The 21,709-nt window shown below is 38.8% G+C and overlaps 2 protein-coding genes across 5 annotated transcripts; both read right to left on the bottom strand.

Moving 5' to 3' along the window:
• Window positions 1–1,041: 1,041 nt before the first annotated feature.
• On the bottom strand, window positions 1,042–12,741 carry gabrr2b (gamma-aminobutyric acid type A receptor subunit rho2b). Of its 4 annotated transcripts, XM_043219386.1 has the most exons (11): window positions 11,931–12,741; window positions 11,551–11,846; window positions 10,658–10,764; window positions 8,005–8,072; window positions 6,606–6,829; window positions 6,440–6,522; window positions 5,028–5,168; window positions 3,669–3,821; window positions 3,332–3,528; window positions 3,171–3,222; window positions 2,209–2,336 (listed from the first exon to the last, which is right to left on the bottom strand). In XM_043219386.1, the coding sequence occupies exons 2-10, from the start codon at window positions 11,664–11,666 to the stop codon at window positions 3,214–3,216; spliced, it is 1,098 nt and encodes a 365-aa protein (XP_043075321.1). In that variant the 5' UTR covers window positions 11,667–11,846; window positions 11,931–12,741; the 3' UTR covers window positions 2,209–2,336; window positions 3,171–3,213. The 4 variants fall into 4 exon arrangements, with proteins under 4 accessions (XP_043075319.1, XP_043075320.1, XP_043075318.1 ...); XM_043219384.1 differs by lacking the exon at window positions 3,171–3,222 and having other exon boundaries at window positions 1,042–2,336; window positions 8,041–8,072; XM_043219383.1 differs by lacking the exon at window positions 3,171–3,222 and having other exon boundaries at window positions 1,045–2,336.
• A 139-nt stretch (window positions 12,742–12,880) lies between these two features.
• On the bottom strand, window positions 12,881–20,479 carry ube2j1 (ubiquitin-conjugating enzyme E2, J1). The gene is made up of 8 exons (XM_043219387.1): window positions 20,262–20,479; window positions 19,148–19,221; window positions 18,938–19,069; window positions 17,329–17,413; window positions 17,025–17,130; window positions 15,827–15,956; window positions 15,328–15,444; window positions 12,881–14,088 (listed from the first exon to the last, which is right to left on the bottom strand). The coding sequence occupies exons 1-8, from the start codon at window positions 20,290–20,292 to the stop codon at window positions 13,810–13,812; spliced, it is 954 nt and encodes a 317-aa protein (XP_043075322.1). The 5' UTR covers window positions 20,293–20,479; the 3' UTR covers window positions 12,881–13,809.
• Window positions 20,480–21,709: the final 1,230 nt, after the last annotated feature.

Raw genomic sequence — 21,709 nt, 5'->3', positions numbered from 1 at the left:
TAAATGCTTGAGTCGCGGGATTTGGATTTTTTAGTCTTCTGCACTGCACTATTCTCCTAGTTATTTACCTATAGAGACTAACAAACTGGGACTATTGTATTTTCCCTTCTATTTATAAGGCATTTGTTTTTTGACTGTATGTATTGATGCGCTCTACAAGTGCACTCTAAGTGAGGTCGATGTAGCTAGACATGACCTTCTGAGGACACCTGAGTTTATGTCCATGATATCTGCAAACCCACAACGAATAATGAGCTGCATTGCTTTCCCTGACCCTGTAAAACTTCATGCTACTACTGTAAGTGGAGTTACTTCCATAACAGGCTATTATGCAATTAGTTGGCTTTTCTCAGTAGGGAGACTGACCAAGATATTTAAGGTCATGTAGCTATCTTTAATGTTTGAAAAAAGGAGGCTCTAAGGTGTGTGTTTCATCTCTCAGGTGTCCTTTAATCCTTGATTATCTCCATAGTTTCACAATTGTTCAGACAGAGGTTGTTGTCCTGACGCACTGTCCTTGTTTCAACTTTCTCTCTTTATACATCCTCTGCACCATCTGTGATCAGCCCAATGACCATTATGTCATCCACAAAGTTTTGTAACACAATAATAGGTGCATACACAAAACAGAAGTGGGCCAAACACAGAGCCTTGGGGGGCGCCATTGTTAAGTAAGCCACGGTGGAGTATATACGATTAAAAATGAAGGATTTCATTCTTGTTGGTTCTGAAAGAGCATTACAATCAACCAATAAAAATGTAGAACATAGAAAACCTAGCTTAAGCTTGAAAATCATTGCTTTAAGAATTTAGAGAAGCATTAATGTTTTAACTTGTGAATTTGCTTCATAGGAATATTGTTCCAGGGCCAAAAAAATCCAAACTATATTCACCTGATGTGAAACTGGCTCTATGTCCCTACAGTTTACAGTAGAGCATTTTCTAAATTCTTAATAATCTCACAACATATCATCAATATATGTATTTTTCCAAACATTTTAGCATATTTTAAATTGCGTTAGTACAATCAACTACAGTAACTGACGTGAGAGCTTTAATCCATGACAGAACAATGGTAAAAGATATCAGAAGTACTCATTTCTTTTACCTGATGATCACAATCGCATACCATATTTGTACAAATTTCTGTGAGCATTTGCAACAGGCAAACATGGAGCGAGGTATCACTGGAAGACCTACTGCAGATCAAATAGGTAGACCCAGGCCCTCAATGAAAAGATGATTAACAGAGGAACATAAGCAGAAGACAGTAGCTACGCTAATTATGTTCATTGGCATCGTGAGGTAACGTCAGTCTTCAACAAAGACCTGAGATGACGAACACCTGAGAAGAGATGAAGCCAAGCCCTCAGAGGACCTCAAAATGATGCCAACCCAGAAACAACATACAAAACTTGTTTTGCAAACTTTGATCGGAACATAAGAAGCTGTTCGCGACATAACTGCACCATCATGCCAGAAGGTTTGTCCTATGGTGCGTGAACAAAGAAGACATTCAGGGTGAACTTGATAAAAATGTATGGACAAGTTAAAGTTAAACAGATTCTCTATTTAGATTAAAGTGTTTAAATGTATTGTTTGACAACGGAACCACTGTGGTGTTTGTAAAGGATACTGCGAAATAAAATACTTTCCTCTATATATGACTTTTGATGTGTTCTTTCCACGTCATTTACTCATATAAATATGTTTTATTATGGCTTTTGTACATGTAATCTCTATTCTGATGTTACAGTACAGTAACATTCATTCAGCACCAGGTCATTTCAAATGACAAAGACCACTTACGTTTGAAAATAGTACCAAGTAATTAAAAAAAGTGTAAATGCAATTAACAAATAGGATTCTTACATTTACATCTTTCTTATCCCAGAAAGCCTATCTGCTAGCTGGGTGTACATGCATTATATCAGGATCTTGTTCGCCTTAATCCGTAACAAATAACAATTTTCTTTTACTTTTGTTAATACATCAGTATTTCAATATGCTACAACCACAATCTCAATTCAGCAGTATACAGACCAATAGATGAGATTGAAGAATATAAAGGCCCCTGGGAAGATCATGCGAGAGTAGGCATCAATGACATGAGTGTTTTGGATGATACGGAAGCCTCGAAGGGTCTTTTTCTTGGCTCCAGTGGCCTGATTTGCCAAAGACAGGCAGACCACCATGTGGTCCTGTTTATCTGCAGGCTCCTCAGAGGACACAGGTTCCTGGGTATATCCTGCCAGGCCATTAGTGTCAGGTTTACTGTATGCTTCATCCAGAATCACAGTCCTCGCGTGAGATATGTCACATGTGCAGGGTAAAGGCTAAAATGGAAAAACAAAAATACCACTTAGAGAACTTTTAACTTGCTTCCATGTTGTGAATATACAAACTTTACTGTAACTACAAGAGGAAAGTTCTTTGAGGCCAGCTTAAAATAGTGGCTTGACAAAGCCATCCTAAAAGTTTGACATCGTTCATGTCAAAATTGCCGCCCAAATCCAGATTGTTGGTGCTTTTCTCTAACATGAAAAATTCACATCATGTTGTAATTTACCTGTTATCTATTTATTTACAAGAAATCACTGCTCATTCTACTAGCCAGGGTTTATGTATTTAACAAGAACTTATTTCTGATCATTTCCACATCTTTAAAATTTCATTCACATTTTAAAAGCATAAAACCCATTAAAAACCACAGTGCCAATTTTCCTATTAACAAATGTACGTTTGTTTTGGGGGTTTCCAAGCTTAGATTCGTTAAGAGCAGGCGATTAGTCAATGATGCCGTTAGTAATGTTTGCTGAGAAAAAAAATCTGAAAACGTAATCTATAAGTGAAAATCTCTGATCATTGCAATTGTGCATTTATTCGTGCAGAGCAGTTCAGCGCGCCTGAGAAAAGAACAAATAATGATGAAAAATGATGGCTTGAAACACAATACTTTCTTTACTGAGGTGAATATATCTACACTTTGTTAGAGAGGATTCCTGAGAACTCAGCACGTGACAAAAATGTAAGTGGGCTCCAACTGAAACACTTCTGGTCATTGCGTTCAAGAAATCGACAGATATATCTACATAGCCCAACACTGCAAATACGTTTTGCCAATATCAAATGGGGCACTCTGCTTCCACAGGGCCCCAACGGCTGCTTACCTCATATAAATGTTAAGTCCAATCCTGCATAAACTGTACAAAACTAAACGTTCTGTCAAGCCCACAAAATGAAGGTGCATAAAGGGAAGTGATGGTGAAGATTTTCGTTAGCCAAATAAAGAGATGAATTAAATATACTTGAAAATCAGTTGTGTATTTACCTTCTCCTTTGATTTGCGATCTGTCCCATCATGCACTGTGGTCAGGTAGTTGACGGCAGCATACTCAAGTACTGATAAAAAGACAAAGACGAAACTGACCCACAGATAAATGTCCACAGCTTTGATGTAGGAGACTCTGGGCATGGAGGCGTTCACTCCGGTGATGATGGTGGACATGGTGAGAACAGTTGTGATGCCTACAAGAATTGACAGCGAAACAAGAATTTTTGGAAATTTGTATCCAGAACTGTGTACATCAGGAATAACTGGTTATGAAATCCTGCACTCATTTGAGCATTCAACTAAACAATCCCACTGGTTTCCCAGTTCAATTCACCTAACGAGACACGAGCAGGAACGGCTCGCCGGTCGATCCAAAAGGACACCCATGACAGCATGACCATCAGAGTGGCGGGAAAATACGTCTGAAGCAGGAAGAAGAAGATATGACGACGCAGAGTGAAGTTGATGTAAAGACGATTGTACCAACCTGCAGGAGATAAAAATTGAGAACAAGTACTAGATAAAGAAAACACAGAAAGATTCTTATTTCTTAAGAGTACATTTAGAGCACCCAAATCTTGAAAAATGAAACTTTATTGTATTGATCTCAAATTCAACTCCTGGAGGGCAACAGCTCTGCACAGTTTAGCCCCAACCCTAATCAAACGCACCTGATCCAACCTCCAAGCAGGTGTGAGCTGGAGCTGGTTGGAGCTAAACTAAGCAGAGCTGTGGTCCTCCAGGAATCCTCCAGGTCCTCCTCTGCTATAATGCCGCGTTTGATATTGGGATTGGGTTGGGGGGTTACAATTAGCTATCTTAATTAAAGCCTGAAACACATTGCACAACTGTCAGCTGCTGCAGATGAAAAACTGGCTCTGTGAAACATTCGCTGCAATTTCTGATTGACTGATGACACAATTGGCAGATCGTTAAGCCCCGCCCCTCTTATTTACTGCTGCTCCCTCGGACAAACAAACGTTTTGTCTTACACTGACAGCTGCAGTATAAAATCATTAACCCACTACGTTTTTGCACACTTTTGAACACAGAAGGTCACCAAATGGGAATGAAATATTATTCTAAACACTATAAAAGCTACGAAAGCTTTGGGTCTTCCAATGTTTCTCTATGGCGCGGAAACAGTTACAAATACCAAAATCATAAACAACAAACAAACCTAGAAAATATCTTTAAAAAGCTACTCTCAAATTTTAAGTTAATTACATTTGTATAAATCATCAGTCTTTTCTGTTCTTGTCTCTTCTTGAAAATAGCAGGTGTCATCAAAATCAGCACATGTTTGCAAACTTACCTTTTCTCTCTGTAGAGAAGAAACATATAAACACTGAACCATGTTGATTTAATACAGAGGATTGTGAGTATAATTAGCATAATCACATTACCGTAATTAATGTATTCTGTTTCCATGAGCTTCAACTTAATCACTGCCTTAATCGCATTATGCATGCATATAAAATGCAAGCAGAAAGAAGCCAATCATGGCAAAGTCCAAAGTTGCTCAAATCAGATGCCAAATGAACTGATTTTGCCCTTTATATACGTGCAACAAAATGGGATTTGGCAAACTGACCTTAAAGGTGTAGAGTGACAGCACGTCATGCACTAATAGACAGCCTGAAACTGAAACAGAACTGCTTGTGGTTTACTATTTAAAATTAGGCTCGTGCACCTGTGCTGCTGTAGAAGGCCAGTCTGGAGGTGGTGTGAAACTTCTGAATGAGGAACTGAGACAGAGAGATCTTGTCATCTGTGCTCAGTGATTCATCTCCACTCTTCCAGTAGAGCATCAGGTCTTCATCAGTGTAAGCATCTGGACACACAGCAGATGAACCAATTTTTGCATGGACTGATGTGTGTCATGAACCGTGCCTCTGTGGCTCTCTCCAACAGTCAACCCTCCCCTGAGTACTCACTGTCATGTACTACATTACCCATCATGCCCCATAACTAGCACTGATTACCGGCACAGGTGTAACCCATCACACACCCTTTATAAGGCTGGCTGGTAGTATCCTACTGTTAACTCCCCGTGTTGATCTTGGACTGTCTCTCGTTTCTCTGATTGTTTGCTGCCTGCTTCTTGACCTTTGCTTGGATTCCTCAACTCCAATCACTCGTTGCCTAGTACTGTTTATGATTCTTCCTCTTTCTCCCATATATAACTGACGCTGTTGTTGACTTGATGCCTGTTAGACCATTCTTAATAAAGAGCTTGCAAGTGATTCCAAACGTCTCTGACTCTTCGTCACAATGTGATATTTGGCATTAAAGGAATAGGTCGTAAAAAAAAATTGAATTAAACTGTCGCAAATAGACTTACTCTCAGGCCATTCAAGACAGATGAGTTTGTTTCTTCTTCAGATTTGCTGAAATGTAGCATTCTATCACTTGATAGTCTATAGACAACAGTGAATGGGTGCCATCAGAATGAGAGTCCAAACATCCAAACATCATAATCCATTTACATGCTTGTTTTTGTTTGTAAACGGTGCTTGATTCGTGCATATTTCTCTTCGGATTCAGATGGAACAGACCTACTTTATATTCAATTTCCTTGATTATGTATTTAAAAGTAATTTAATTATTTGACACAATGTTCCTCTTATGTGCATGTGTTTTTACATTGTGCTCAAAAATACCGTCCTGTGATCTACTCAGAAGAAGTTTCAATTCAACATGAAAACAATAGGTAAGCTGTACCTAACAATTCCTTACTTTATTATTAAGTACACAGAATTTAAAGACACCTAATTTAAAGTGGGGCCGCTCTTTCACAGAAGAAAGACATATTATATTGATTATGAACATGAATTTAATTTAATTTGTGTGTTCTTGGCTTGTGATTTCACAAAATGTTAACTAATGTAGTGGATTGCATGTGGCTTTGTTTTTATCAGCTGTTTGGACTCATTCTGACGGCACCCATTCACTGCAGAGCACTGTTAAGACACTGATGCAATACCACATTTCTCCAAATCTGCTGAAGAAACAAAATACTTATATTAAATATATTACATTATATATGCAAGTTATATATTAAAGTTACTCCTTTTAATGTCAGGAGAGTTAAAGGTCGCTCACAGCTCTCCAGCTCTAACGTGCAGGTCTGCGTGTCCAGCGGGAACCGACTGAAGTCCATATTACATGCTGAAGTTACAGTCACCCTGAAACGCCGAAAAAAAACCCCAACTGATTATGACAGCGGAAAATGCGTGCAGATTAAGGACCAAACATTTGTTGTGCAGACCTGAGGCTGTAGAGCACGTGTCCATCAGGATACACCCGGATCATGATGTTCTCCGTGGTTGTGTCGTGGATGAAGGATCGTTTGGAATGCACAAAGAACACATCAGGAACCCAGATTTTCTTCACCAGTCGGCCATCGAAAGTCATGCTTTTATTGGTTTTACTGGGAAAAGACAATCGATCGTCCTTCCAGTAGTGTCTCAGGTATAGCGTCATGGTGAAGTCCTGCATGAAAAAGCGTGCCAGGGATTTACTTTCAAGATAACGTTTTGCTTGTTAAAATAAGACATGTTTAAATGCATGCAAAGTAAGCTGAAAATACTGAAAAACTGTAAATATATTGCTCTATTAATCTTTTCTACTAATCTTAACCAGCGTTCTAAAAACTATTGTATACTGAATCTATTTAATTAAGCAAGAAGGTATGAGAAAGTTGCTTTAGCTTCTTTAACCCACACTATAGTGTGATAAAACATCTGAAATTTGTGTAATACCCAGAAATAGAAAAAATAGCCCCCTCAAATCCTCAACAAATGCTGTCCTCTTAAAATTAAAAGACAACATTGTCTTCCTTTGGTGTAAGCTAGAGCTCAGTTTATGTTTTGAGGTTCAACAGGCTCTCCTATAATACCAAAGTATTATGGCAGTCCAATATAATGAAAAAATGGACATCTTTTAATCTGATAGAGGAACAATTAAAAAGCTTAGTGCACCTTTCACAGTGCAGATTCCACTGATGCGGTTACTAAAATAATTTGCCTAGTCCGAATTAAACCTGAAAAAAAGCTTTTATGCAAGGTGTTGACAGGCATTCCTAAACTGCTTAAAGCCTTGTGAAATATTACCATCTGTTGGCATTACCGAGGGACGTCGGCACTTTTACCAGCCGTGATCAAATGGGATGCACTGATCCTGATTGGCTGATTCTCTGTGATGTCATTGCGTGAACTGCATGGATTATCCTCTAGCGTGTTATGTAAGATCAAATCCACGCTCACTCGTAAACATCGGCGCTGATATGATAAATAAAAGCATATCTAGATACATCTCTGGTGCTTTCAGAAGGAAAGGTTATCACAAACACTGATTATATTCACATAATCCATGCAATCTCCTTGATGGCATTTGAACTGAAAGTAGCCTACTTTAATGTTCATAATCGCATTCTCATTACAGTAATGGGCAAAAACCATACATTATGTCAATAGTAAAGAATTTATGCATCATTCTTAATGCGATGCGATTAATTAATGGTGATTAAAAAAATACAGGAAGATTCCACTTTTTACACAGGTTTTTTTTTTGCAGAACAAATGGAATATGGGTTGTTGGAGCGTGTCTTTACATTACGAATGAATGATTCATAACAATCGCTGACCAATTAATTGAACGTTTCCTACCATATCTACTTCTGAGATACTGTCCAAACTCTCTACCTGTACATCCACACCGACTGGTACTGCTGGACCTAAAGAGAAGAGAACGATGCTAGTTTCAAAAGAGACTTCAGCCAATCAGCCATTTTTACACACCCACCAAAAACAGAACTCCGTGGCATTCAAGTGGGGTTTACTACATGTTTAGAAAAGTTAACTATGACACAGTTTTAGGGTAATATGCACATGGGTTAAATGAGGCTCTTTTGTGTAAGGTTCTCCAGATGATAAATGTTCTTCAAAAAAAGGTTCTTCTATGGCATCGTGAAGCACCTTTATTTTTAAGAATGCAAATTGATTAACTATCTCCTGCTCAGGACCAGCTTGTTACCATGGAGGTTACCGGGCCATCTCCTCCGCACCACCAGAGGGAGGTCTCACCAGAGTATTAACCTGGCCTTTGAACTCCATTTCCCTTACTGCCTCCTACCTGGGGCTGAGTACGCACACCTGTCCCCTTCGCCACTCCTTCTGCTCATTAGTTCCCCTATTTAAATGGACTAGTCTGTTCTACCTTTGCTACGGTGATCATTTCTGAGCGTTTACTTTTGTAGTACCTGCCTTGTTACCGACCTTGGACTGTTCCTCTGATTGTTCTCTGCCTGCAACTGACCTTCTGCTCATCTGTTGTGATTTTTGGATTGTCTCTCTTGCTCTGTTTGCTGTTGTTTTGACCCTGCCTGTACGACCACGCCAATAAAGCTGCATATGGATCCTGCTTAGCCTAGCGCTTCGTTACACAGCTCAAATCAGCTGCCATGCTTCGAAATATACCTAACCTGGTTAATGGTTTGTGACCGTTGCACTGCTCTTGGTAGATTTTGTTCATCGTTATGGAGATAATCTGATTTTGTCTTTGTTCCCTGTTGAAAAAAAAAACAGCGTATGCTGGTTAGGTATGTTCTGAAGCATGGGAGCTGGTTTAAGATGATCCTGAGCAGGGGCTAATTGCAGCACATGATCAGTTTAAACCAGCTCAGGACCAATCAAGGACAGGCTTAAACTTGCTCAAACTAGCTGCCATACTTCAGAATATACCAGCGTATGCTGTTTTATCATTCGGGTTCTTAAATTTCTACAGAACTTTTCACTTATGGGACTGCGCTCTCAAGCTAATTTGATCCGTTTAGTAAATCTGGTCCTTGATGCTTTTAAAAAATGTCGGACCACAGACATGGAGAGGAAGTGGATGTATTAGAAATTACAAAACAACTCAATATAGTGTAAAATCTCCCCGTTGTACCAGAAATGGCCAAAATACACTGCTCTTAAGCTTTTTCCTGGAAGGTCTTGATGATGGAGTTATCTGCACATATCCAGGCGCACTGCAGCAACTCGGTTCTCGTCGAGAAGAGATTTGCAACCTTAAATTGCAAAGCTTGTTATCTAACGAATGCACATTCGCTGAAAGAATGTTCCGGCACTGCGTCTGTCGTCAAGAAAAAAGGGCTCCAATTCCATCTTTGTAAACAACGGATCGACTTCGGGGAACTCGTTTGCCGTTTCCAAATGTGTTTGATATCCAGCACAAAAGGCCACAGAAATGAAACACAAGAACTACACCAGCGTTATCATCGCCCTCCTGAGAAAAACTACATTTTCGAGATAAAACCCCCTCCGGGATTGACATTCAGGTTGTGAATTTGAATCTGACTGCTGTGATAATGAAGACCGAGGAACATTCTGAAGAAGTCAGAAGCGAAAGCAACGTGTAAATTAGAAAAGCCTTCACAACATCAGCGAGTAATTGAACACCCCAGTGAGAGCCGACGCTTCAATTAACAGTAATTGTAACTTCCATCCATCCGCACACCGCCTAGAAGAGGTCAGTCCTCGAATCTCGGCAGGAACAATGAGACTTGAGCGAGAAGCTGAGGCATCAGAAGCTGAGAACCTTCAGAAGGTGTGGAAATGATGCAGAAGTGACGTGGAATCATTTAAGGGGAACGTGAGACACTGATCAAACTATACAACACATCAGCCTAGACGTCAAGCCCTTTAATTTAAAGGTAAATTCTACTTATTTCAGATAAATGCTGATCTTTGGATCATTCTATTGATGCTAATAATAAACATTTAAAAAGGTTTCTTGCTCAGAATATCAGAATTGTTTCTGAAGGATCATGTGACACTGAAGACTAGAGCAATGATGGTAAAAATTCATTTACATTTTTAAATATATCAAATAGAGAGCACACACACACACACGGATACAAAGATATAACATATAGCTTATGTATTACATATAACACACACTTATATGAAAATATGATCTTTGTGTGTTTGGTAACCTTCACTATGAAATGTTGCTGAATTAGAAAAAAATCGATGATGATAAACTGATTTAAATTTGTTCATAAAACTGGGATTATTTGCACAATTTTGGGTCATAAATATATCATTTAAATAATGCAAATGACCTGGAGAACGTTCCCCAGTGCAGACGGAAGGTGGGGACATATTCACAACACTTCAGAAAACTGATATTGTAGACTCCAGCATAAAATGAGAGTATAGGACATATTCATCTGGTAATGTTAATTGTATCAGCACTACTATACTACTACTATATTATTGCGGACCAATATTATTGTAACACACACACAAACAGGTTTACCCGCAAATGCTGGTCTCATGGTGAAGTCATGATCGTCCACACGCAGCAGATGGTCAGATCTCACCTGATGTGTCTTAGTTTCATCCAGCATCTTCTTGAAAAGCGGACTGCAAAAGAACATCTCAGCACTTCAGTGCCACCTCACGCACACAGACGTCTGTTATTCACCAAACGACCTTCACGTTTCGATTTAAAAAACGCAATATTTAACAGTAATAAAACTATTTTTATATGCACAACAGTAGGCCATATATTAGCAGTTGTAACCAAAATAATATACAATTTATTATTTATGATTTTTACATTTTTCTTTTGTTTATTTGCTCCTGAAATGAAACAGTTGTTTCCATACTAAATTTTTCAAGTGAATTTTCAAGGTGAATTTCGCAAGTTCAGTTTTGAATTTGTGTTTTTGGTTTTTTTAGTAGTTTTGATTGCCTAAATAATAATAATAATAATAATAAATAATAATAATAATAATACGATTAATAATAATAAATACAGTAAACTGTATATAACCTTAAATTGTTTAAAGTTAATTGCAATTTAATGTCACCTGGTTTAACAGTCACGTATGTTTTCACAACGACAGCCTTTTAAATCATAAACTACATATTAAATATTAGCCTATTAGTTTTCTGTCCTGAATAACAGTAAACCAAATATGCAGAATTTACTTTATGAAAAAGCTAAATATATAAGGACGCTATTAGCATTATTTTGCCGGCACACAGTAATTAGCCTAATATATTTTATTTTAAGAAAACGTATAACAAATTCTAAACTTTTTATATGCAGTAATATATGCGACGACTATCCCAGCAGCTCTCCGTTGCGTGTATTTGCGTATGAACTTGTTAAAAGTAAAACAATAAGCTGAGAGAGACGCTTACGTGCCGTGTTTGTGCTGCTGCCCAGACGTCCTCCTGAGGCTGTGCTTCATCTTCCCGCTCTGGACGCGCACGCTCGCGCACAGCAGAAGAAAGACAGCTTTTATAAAGCGAGACATGGTGAAGGAAAGACTGGACGGTCACCCGAGCTGAAGAGCATCTCGCCTTCCAGTCGACGTTCATTCAGAGTGAAGTTAGTTCTGGAGCCGAACGCGCGCTCTGATTGGTCGAGCGCTTCGCGATTACAACGACGCTTCGAGTCATTTCACCCCTCGTGTAGGCTGATTGCTGTCAGGCGCCTTGAGACGAGGGAAAAAAACACGCGTTTTATAATACAAACTGTATTAATTAACCCAACTTACAAAAGGTTTGGACCGCATTACCTGCGACGTCAAAATTAAACGGCTCGGGAAATGACTCGGTTCAGTGACTCAGAGTCGACTCTTTGTTTTTGAGAGACAATCATTTTATACGCAGGATCTTTTCATACAAAAAAATGTATTAAAAAAAAAAAATCCATAATAGGGGCACTTTAAATGCTCTTGGATTGTAGCAAAATGGGAACTCTAATAATCGAATGATCAATTTTCTAACAAAAGCAACCCGCAAAACAAACTCGTTCCTCCAGTAGTTTTTCAGTAAAGCTGGTAGAATGGAAATGGAAACCAAAGTTGCATCATATGATTCATCATCATAACATCTCATATGTCACATGATCGTATGACAGATCAAAACAGCAAGACTGAAGTCAATGTTGAAAGGACATTTTTTTTTTTACATCTTGAAGTACTCTAAACACTTTCAGCTTGTTTGAAGATTAAAAAGGAACGGACAGGCAAAACTGAGATTTGATCTGAATTCGATTCATTTAAATACAGTATATATAGCCTATATAACATCAAGTTCATGCTTAAAACAAGCAATTTTTACTATAAGAAAAAAAATCAAGAAAACTCTTAATGATCTTTCAAAGGCTAAACACGATTATTTAAAAGAACATATGATATCGTAAAAGTTTTACTTGTAAAATAAATGCATCTTGATTGAATCATTTAAAACAAGACATAAATACTAAGCAAGAAAGTCATTTTAAATGCATTATGTGTCAAAATTATTAATGTGGCACACTTTTACACAATGTTAAAGCACGCTGATTTATCCGGGGTGAATGTGCAAACATAAAAATACTACTTCTGAGTACCATAGTCTTTCTCCACGGCAGTTTTCGCCTGTTCAGAAAAGTCTGATAATGCACTCCATGCCACACGTATAAGTTACACAACTTGTCCCTGCACCATTTGTTTAACATCATTATTTCAAAAAGAGCAAACAGTTATGGTTGAATCAAGTTTATTGCATTATTCGTCCTTGAACATTAGGCTAGACTAGAGCGACTACGGCTCGCTGCTTAAAGAAGAAAAACATATCTTCTACATAGGGCCAACGATAATTTTGTCTACGGCGCTTATGTATATGATGTTGCTATATTTCAATTCCAGAGTGTCGAGGTTATACCAATAAATATAAAAACTTCTTAACTGAGTCTTAACTGGTCGAACGCTTTCTGAAAGTTAACGGATGATTCGTTCTCGTACGTCGATGCTTTATGCGCACACGTTTTTAAGTGTTTGATAGTTTCACGACCATGCCTACGTTATTACAGCTTTTTAAAAGTATGTAAAGGTGTAACTCTGGGATAGACAAACACAGAAGCGATTCAATTTCTACAGGATTCAGTTTAAACACCAAATTTTGTACAACGCGTCACCGCAGATTTTCTGAAATGCACTATTTGGGGAACCGTATATATACAGAGACTCCAGGATCTGAAAACAAACCACTTAAAAACAGGTCTTGGTCATATTTCACCCCAAAATGATGATATATTTTTGCATAAAGCAAGCGGGAACATTATGCCTGAATTCGTTCTCATTACAGTAATGTGTCCAGATGAGCTTCTTGGGGTTTTTTTTTTATAAAATCTTTTTCAATTAAAAGGCAGTACAATTACTATGATGACGCATAAATACTTCACAGTTAAAATACAAACATAATTACAGTATTAAGAACACATTACAGTAATAAGATTGGAATAATGATCGTGAAACGTAACCATCCAAACAAGCTAAAAATCACGACTCCACCGTCTTCTTGTGAAATAGAATTTAGCTTTTGACATTTTTTGGGGGGTGAAATCAGACCCTGGAGTGTTCTTGACGAGCGCAACGGGATTTTGACGCGAGCTGGGTCTGTAGGAGGAGTTCATAGCTCGTAATCAAACTTATACTCGTGGGCCAAATAGATCCTGCGGAAAATGAGCGCAGCCAGCGCGAGCGTGAGGAGGACGATGAGGACGGCCGAGCCCGTGTGACCGGTGTCCTGCGGCGGGAGCTGGGCGGCGGGGGACGCCGTGAACGCTGGGTATCTCGGGGACTGGTTCTGTGAGCGCCGCTGACGTGGACTCGGAGCCGCTGGAGCGGACGGACCCTCGCTTGATGTCTGAGGAGCAGCAGATGAGGATGATGATGATGATGATTCAGCCTAGACCAGAAGGCGGAGAGGACAAAGAGTTGTTTTAGGTTTCTTTTAGACACGTTTATCTAGCAGGGGAGTATTACATTACCTTTTAAAGTCAAATGTCAAATTTCACCGACTAAAATGATGAATTTACATGATCTATAAATGGACGGAAAACAGCCTACTCCCTCTTCCATGATTGAAAGCTTGATACTAGTTTTACCAATTTGTACACTGAGCTTTTCTGTCGATCCCATGGCATGAAAATATCACTTCATGAGGTTTTTTAATGGAGTTCCCCTAGCCTGGCTATGGTCTGAACTAGAATAAGGTGTAAAACGAGCCCTGAGTATCCTGCTTCGGCCCCATGGGAGTTCTTCCTTTCTCTGCGTCGCCCGCCCAGAGAATTGAACGCATGAAAGCAGATCGCCAAACCGTAAACTCACATCTGACGGGATTGTTACTGTGAGGTGAACCAAGCTCACCGTGTCTATCTAGTCACGATGAAGATTTCATCAGGCAACAAATGATTCCAGCTAACGTTACAACTGGTCCGGCTGATCGCATCAATGCATGTACAGTTACACATGATTATATAGAAATCATCAGTTTGTTGTTTTAGACACATGCACAAAGACATAATAGATCATAAACAACAGTCGTGAGATGCAATGAAACTTTAGATGTGCCCATAACAACAAAAGACAATACTTAATTGAACCTTTTCTGATAAGAAGTGTGCAAACTATCATGTTTACCCACAGCCGTCGTCTGTTTTTTGTCATCGAGTATACAATCATTCTAATTCGGGGCTGTATTACGTCGATTCCCGGCACCCAGCATCACAAGAACATGGTATTTTAAACTCATTCGTTTTGTTTTGCATCCAGTTAGCGCTGAGACATAATTGTGACGTCGTTACATTTGATTGGCCTGTTCGTGAGTCACTCAGAAAAAACAGGCCAATCAGTAGAGAGGCTCATGAATAGTAATCAGACAGGCCAAAATCGAGCTGGTTTTGACAAGGAGCTGTAAAAACACATCGAGATGGTTTTTGTTACTTATACCTTATACCCAAATAAAACTTCAAAAAGGTGTACAACATGGGACCTTTAAACACCAATCTTTGAAGTGGTCATTTTGTAGCCAAAGCTTTTCCTGACATGTTTGCCTTAGTTAACAGGTACAGCCTCGCGACCGCATTTGACTAAAGTGAGGGAATAAAATGACTAAATAAAAAAATGTAAAAAAAAAGTGTCCCACCTGCTCAGCGGACGCCGTGTCCTCGGTGTCTCTCTCCGCTGTAGAGGAGCTCTCACTGTTACTGGAAGCTTCTGCCACTGAACCTCCACTGTCTGCAGCTGATGAGCTGGACTCAGCCTGATGACCCAGATGTTTCACAATGAAGTCAAGAGAACTGGACAAGCAGTAAATGTGCTTTATGTAAAGATTCTTAACGATCCCATACTTGCAGTAACATTACAGGCGATAACATTTTTTTCATTGAAAGTGTATTTCATCTAATAAATCTATTTTACACCAGACGCTAAAAAACAATTACACCCAGCAGAAGCGGTTCTACACCCTTTTTAGGGAGGCTTCAGTGCAGCTTTTTTTCGTCAGCCCCCCTAAAACTATTATGGGTAATCAGTTCTCTTCAGTCCAGCTTCCTCAAGAAAATGTATAATTCTAGCTGGTTTATTGATCACCAGCAATGTCTCGCTTTAATGAACATTTCGTATTTTTGATCATAAAGTCTGACCTTGAAGTTGATCTGCTGTGCCAGTCTGTGTGCCTGAGGGTCGACGGGTCGAAGGTCACTGTCAGGAGAGAGCGCTAGCAGAGCGGAGCGCATACAGCTGCCACACACGTCACAGCAGAAATCCAGCGACCTACCAAACATCGCAAGAGACCTCATTAACTTCCTGTCAAACAAGAATGAAGGTTTCGCTCCCGTTAAATTAAGTAATATTTACACAGACCAGCCTCATGGACTGCTCACGGGTAACGTTACTGTATTTGTCAAATCGCATCCCAAGCAGGTACAACGTTCAAACCGAAAGTGAGTTACAGCCCAGAACGCATTTGATGTTTAACACGTGAGCCGCTTATACTCGCAAAAAAGACAATCCTGTGGAATTTCTCACTTTTTGGGGGAAATATCTGAATATACAAAAGGTTAACTAGCGGAAAACCCTTCAAGTTTACAGTCGTTTGCTGCTGCCAATTTCCAACAGTAAAGCAGCACATCAGACCGATTTCTGAAGGACCATGTGACACTGAAGAGTGGAGTAATGATGCTGAAAATCAGCTTTGGAGTGCAATCATTTTGCAGTGCAATCACATAGAAAACGGTATTTTTTGGATGTAAACGCAGTCTATATAGAGCCCTTTTAAATGCACTGACCAGTAATGTACATGAGAACGTAAAGCTGGTTGCCAGCTGCTGGTTGGACGGCAGTGATGTATGAGCACTAGTCTCAGAGAGATGTGTGATGCAGGAGGACCTTTAATCAGCACGTGTTGATTGCAGATACGATGCTCAGAACAACAATCTATCACTCGTCTCCATCTGTCTTCGGATGTATTCTGGTCTTCTGAAAGGACACAGCGTGTCCACACATGCTAAAATGAGGCTTCAGCTGGATTGGATAATGACTTTTAAGTCTCTAGGGCGGCTGTTTCACTATAATGTGGCGACTAAACTCAAAACACCAAAAAAATTAATAAATAAAAATATCTGCTGGCACATCCATCCATCCATCCATCCATCCATCCATCCATCCATCCATCCATCCATCCATCCATCCATCCATCCATCCATCCATCCATCCATCCATCCATCCATCCATCCATCCATCCATCCGACACACACAGATCTATACCAGGTTTTATTATACGAACAGACGAATAAAAAAAAAAAACGAGGCGAGCAAAAAGGCACAGGATGAACATCTTACTTTTTAGCGAGAGCTCTTCTCTCCTCAGGAGTGTAATCTAGAGATCCTATCGCTCCTTCACCTTTAGTTGGCATGAATCCAATGATTGCTATCAAAGCGGTCCGAACTGACACAAAAAACACAGAGAGAAACAAGACGCAATGTAAAACTTTACTCTGTGCGGCAAGTGGCCTCATTTTTGGATCATATCACATTTGGCATTCAGGAAATGCACGAACATATAGTCAGTAAAGTTCACATTGAGCAGCATTTACTACACAGAGCAGTCACTGACGAGCTGGCATTATCACGAAGAGATACCCACTGCTCCATGAAGGCTGCCACGTCTCCGGATGGTGGCCGGAAATGCTCAGACAGATCTTCTTCCCAACTTCAAACCGTCCATTGGGCTGGAGAAGAGATGAAGTTTTGCATTCATTAAAAGAGAAACAGAAGAACGACAGAAATCGATCAGAGGAAGAGGAAGTCAAGCAGATGACAAGATGGACGCTTGTATAACCAAAAAACACCTTCTAATATGAGGATGTGAAAAAATACACAATCATACACTCAGTGGTTTGCCTCAACCGAGGTTATTATCGTTGTCCACTTTGTTTCAATGAACTAATACGAAAACAAAAGTTCGCGAAAGGACCGATAACTGAACTGAATCTACAAACGTAGATTTTAGAGTAGAGTTTAGCTTTCATGCTTTGGAAGTATTGAAAAGTTCTGTGTTTGACCGAGCGACAGAAGCTGCATGACTTACAGCACATTATATTGAAGGCGACTGTAAAGTGTTGGTATTAAAGTTTGACCTAAAAAGGGTTATGAACTAAGAAATTAATATTTCTCAAATTTGACAGAAAATAGGTCATTGCGCTGAAATATCCTGTACGTTTCGGAGCTCAAAACCTTCTTGTTAGTTTTTTGAATGCACAGGGACAGATATACACATTTCTTAGTGTTAAAATTAGCATAAAGAACTTTTGATTACCCAATGGGACGCATCCGTTCAATTTATCTGTGGTGTTATTACTTGACTGGCTAATTATTCCCATGGATTAATGCGATTTATTTTTTATGTTTCGTATAGACCAGACAAATGTGGGTACTTTTTGAAGACAGCACTCTATTGCTTTTATTTAAAGAGCTTTATGTAAACCGATTTTAAACAAATGACCGCCAGCTCCTTTAAATTTCAAATAAAGTGACAGTCAGAAAAGGAAGATGGAGACAGAAAGTTAAAGTGAGAGAATCAATTACTTCAGGAAGGATTTTCGGTCATGTTCTCTTTATTTTAAAAAGACAATCATTTACTCGCTTTCATGTCATTCGAGGCCTTTATGAGTTCATTTCTTCTGTTAAACACAAAGAGATTCAGAATGCTGGTTATCAGTTGCTGGAAGCTATTGATGTACACAGTTAGGGGGGGAAAGGCTATTTTTGGATGAACTATCCCTTTAAGTTACATTTAAGCTAGATTAAAAATAGTTTAATTCAGTTGGACACTACAACTGTAAACCGAAAGATCTGCTCTACAGCAGGAGAGAGGTGTAAAGATAAGGCAATGTCATGCCTTCAAAAGAGAAAGTGAAAGTCTTTTTTTTTTTAATCATATTTTAATTTTCAAAATATTTCTCATTATTCTGCATTATTTTCATTCATTTTTACACCGTACATTCTGTGCAAATAATTTTTTTAAACTGACGTGATTTCATTGAACTTTAATGTTACGATTGACAAAAAAGTGATAGTTTTAACTATAAAAATGCCCTTGGAAATCAGTTAAAGAGGCAACTTGCTAAAACGTTTCTATCACTGCCGTGAACCAACCATCTCTTAGTAAATGAACGATAAGAAAAGCTTCGGCGGTCAGCTGACTTGAACCAACCAAGGTACCGGTATAAAAACACACGCAGAAGATGTCTTACGGTGAGCAGAATGATGCTGGGGGGCTTCATGGGGTATTCGGGGGGCAGCACAATCCGACCGTGATACACCCCGCCGTCAAAATCAGAGTCCGGAGGTCCTCGAACGGAGAAGTGCCACTCAAACAGGTTGTCCTGAGGAACACAGACACTCAGACTGATCGCGCAGAACTATATTCAGTTATAATAACATAACTCTCAGCAGTGTCTCACCTCCAGCGGCTGAGCGTGGTAATGTTCTGTCGGGTCGCGGAGCTCTGCTGCCTCTTTCATCAGCCTCTTCACGGCTAAAAAAAAACAACATTAAAACAGATCTGTTCTTTAACCGCGCTCTTATGTTAATATCTGCAACAAATATTGTTGACGCTCTGGCCTCTGAAAGGACCAAAAACAAGGCGCTGGTGGCTTGTTTTACAGAAGAGCTCCACTAGATTAGTTTGCATATTGTGAAATTATGAAAATTATGCAAAAACCAAACTGAAGAATTCATTTGTAGTGTTTGATGAGGGCAAGCTTCACTACTAGTTTCATACTGAACGATTTCTCAAACGATATGCGCTTTGGCTTTAATAACCAAAATATCACATAATTGACTTCTGACTTGGAGTCGTAAGTAACCACCTAGCAACCACTCACAACACCATAGCAACCACGCAAAAGCCCGAATAATTAGCAAAACAAAGCCTGTAGTAAATTACATTATTGTATATCGTATAAACAAACAAAAAAAATCAATATATACACGATAGCAAACAGCACTGGTAAAAAAAAAAACTGCAAATAAAATAATAAACATATGCCGCAGTGTCCTACAAATTAATTTTGTTTATGTTAAAAGACTAGAAATGAGTAGCACAAAAAAACGTGGTTAGCATGTCAGAAAAAAAACATTAGCATGCCGTTGAGCATATCGAGTTCAACGATATCTGTTTTTAGTTAAACTATAAACTATTTTTGTACCGTGTTGGGCTGTATTTGACTCTCAAAACAACCAGTAAAGTACAGCACAGGTTAGCATTTTATTGCTGTTGTAGTGTACACTGTGATGATACAAGACATAGCATGGTACTTTACGACTCTTCCACTCACGCTTCACGGTATTCACAAGGCATGGGTTTTTGTTTGACGAACAATAGCAAACAGTTAGAAGCATTCAGCACAGTGTGAGATGAGTACACACAGTACACGAACGAGCTCTGACCGACGCTAATCATCTAAGATCGTGACATTTAAAAAGTCGAACGTGGGTATCGTCTTATACAGACTTATTAAAGCAAAGGCGTGGCTGATTTATCGTTTATGATGCAGGAGAGATGTGACGGCATACCTGGACTCTTCAAGTTATATTTGCTCTCCATGTCTGAAGAAACCTCTCGCCGCCTGCTCTCTTCTGCTCGGGTTATTTGGTGTGTGCCTTTGGGATTTCGGCCAGGTGTTTATCTAGCGCTGTAATCCTGACGTGGCAGCGCCGAAGTGTTTTTTTTTCCTACTGTCGAGATGAATTTTCTCAGATGTCACATGAAAAAAAGAAAACAGGAAGTAAAATGACAGTTTGAACCGCAGAACTTTATTGATGCGCAGCGCATGAACAGCGCCCTGTGACGTCATCCACTGTAAACGAAGTATGGCAAGCTGTTTTAACATTTACAGCGTTCTAGTTTATGGAATAAGAACATTTAGAATTAGATTACGTTTCGCAGATTAGGTGGTCTAGATTCTCTTTTTCTTTTTCCTTTTTTGCAATTTAGTTCCTTCTAAATTACAGATTTCTCTAATATTTTACCAACAAACTTACTTATGTGCACACTTTTTCACCCCATAAAGAAATTAATATGAATAATTGCTATATTTTAATCCATGGGAAATCTCATTTTACTGACAAGTGGTATGTCAAAAAAAACTAATTGTACCATACTGTTGTATGAAGTTATTTATTTACTGTTTTAGTTGACACTCAAACACAAGAGCAACACACCAAATCTGCAAAATCATATTCTCATCCTTCGACTTCTTCGAGTTTTAAAAAAGTCGTTTTGCAAAACGCGCGATACACAATTCTAACAGGAAGTAGAATTCTTTTTTAATCGCAACAATCAGTGCCTCACATTTAAAAGGTTGATGATATATTGGGCAACCTTTTGAGCAATGTTGCTGGAAAACGTTGGAAAATGTTGTAAACCAGGGTCTGAAATATCCAGATAGAAATGTGTTTCCCATTCTCGATGGGAAAGTGCCCAGGCAATGTTGTCCAAAACAAATCTGCCCTGCAAAAGTAGTAAAATAGTAAAAAAAAAAAAACCATGGTGCTTACCGTGAATTTTTTAACATCTCTCTGGCAATTACTTTCAATCGTGTACAAAAATGTGCACAGGAGCTCATAAAAGAAGAGTTTAACGTTTACAATAACTGTGTGTATATATGATATATCAGAAAATATAGTGCTTCGTTTTGCAAGTGATGTGAGGTGTTTAGCATTTTGTGTGTGCATTTTTGGATTTGTGTGTGAAGTTTAGAAAGAAAGAGGCAGAGTTTTGAAAAAAATGATTCTTATTTATCCTCTTTTATTAAATATTTTCTTTTTTTACTCAAAGGTGTATTTTCCTGGCAGTGACTATGCTATTAATTTTGTTGTTAATTTCCTTGAGGCATTTAAAACATTTTCATTAACAAAAATAACTAAGCTTTACAATAAATGACTGTAAAAATGGTTACAGTATTGTTACTGTAATGTAATTAACAGTACAATAATTTTTTACAGTATTTTAATTTACAGTA

This window comes from Puntigrus tetrazona, chromosome 20 (assembly GCF_018831695.1).
Source record: "Puntigrus tetrazona isolate hp1 chromosome 20, ASM1883169v1, whole genome shotgun sequence".
Lineage (NCBI taxonomy): Eukaryota > Metazoa > Chordata > Actinopteri > Cypriniformes > Cyprinidae > Puntigrus > Puntigrus tetrazona.
Note: the sequence above shows the minus strand (reverse complement) of the source record. Positions and strands in the feature narration are given on the sequence as shown.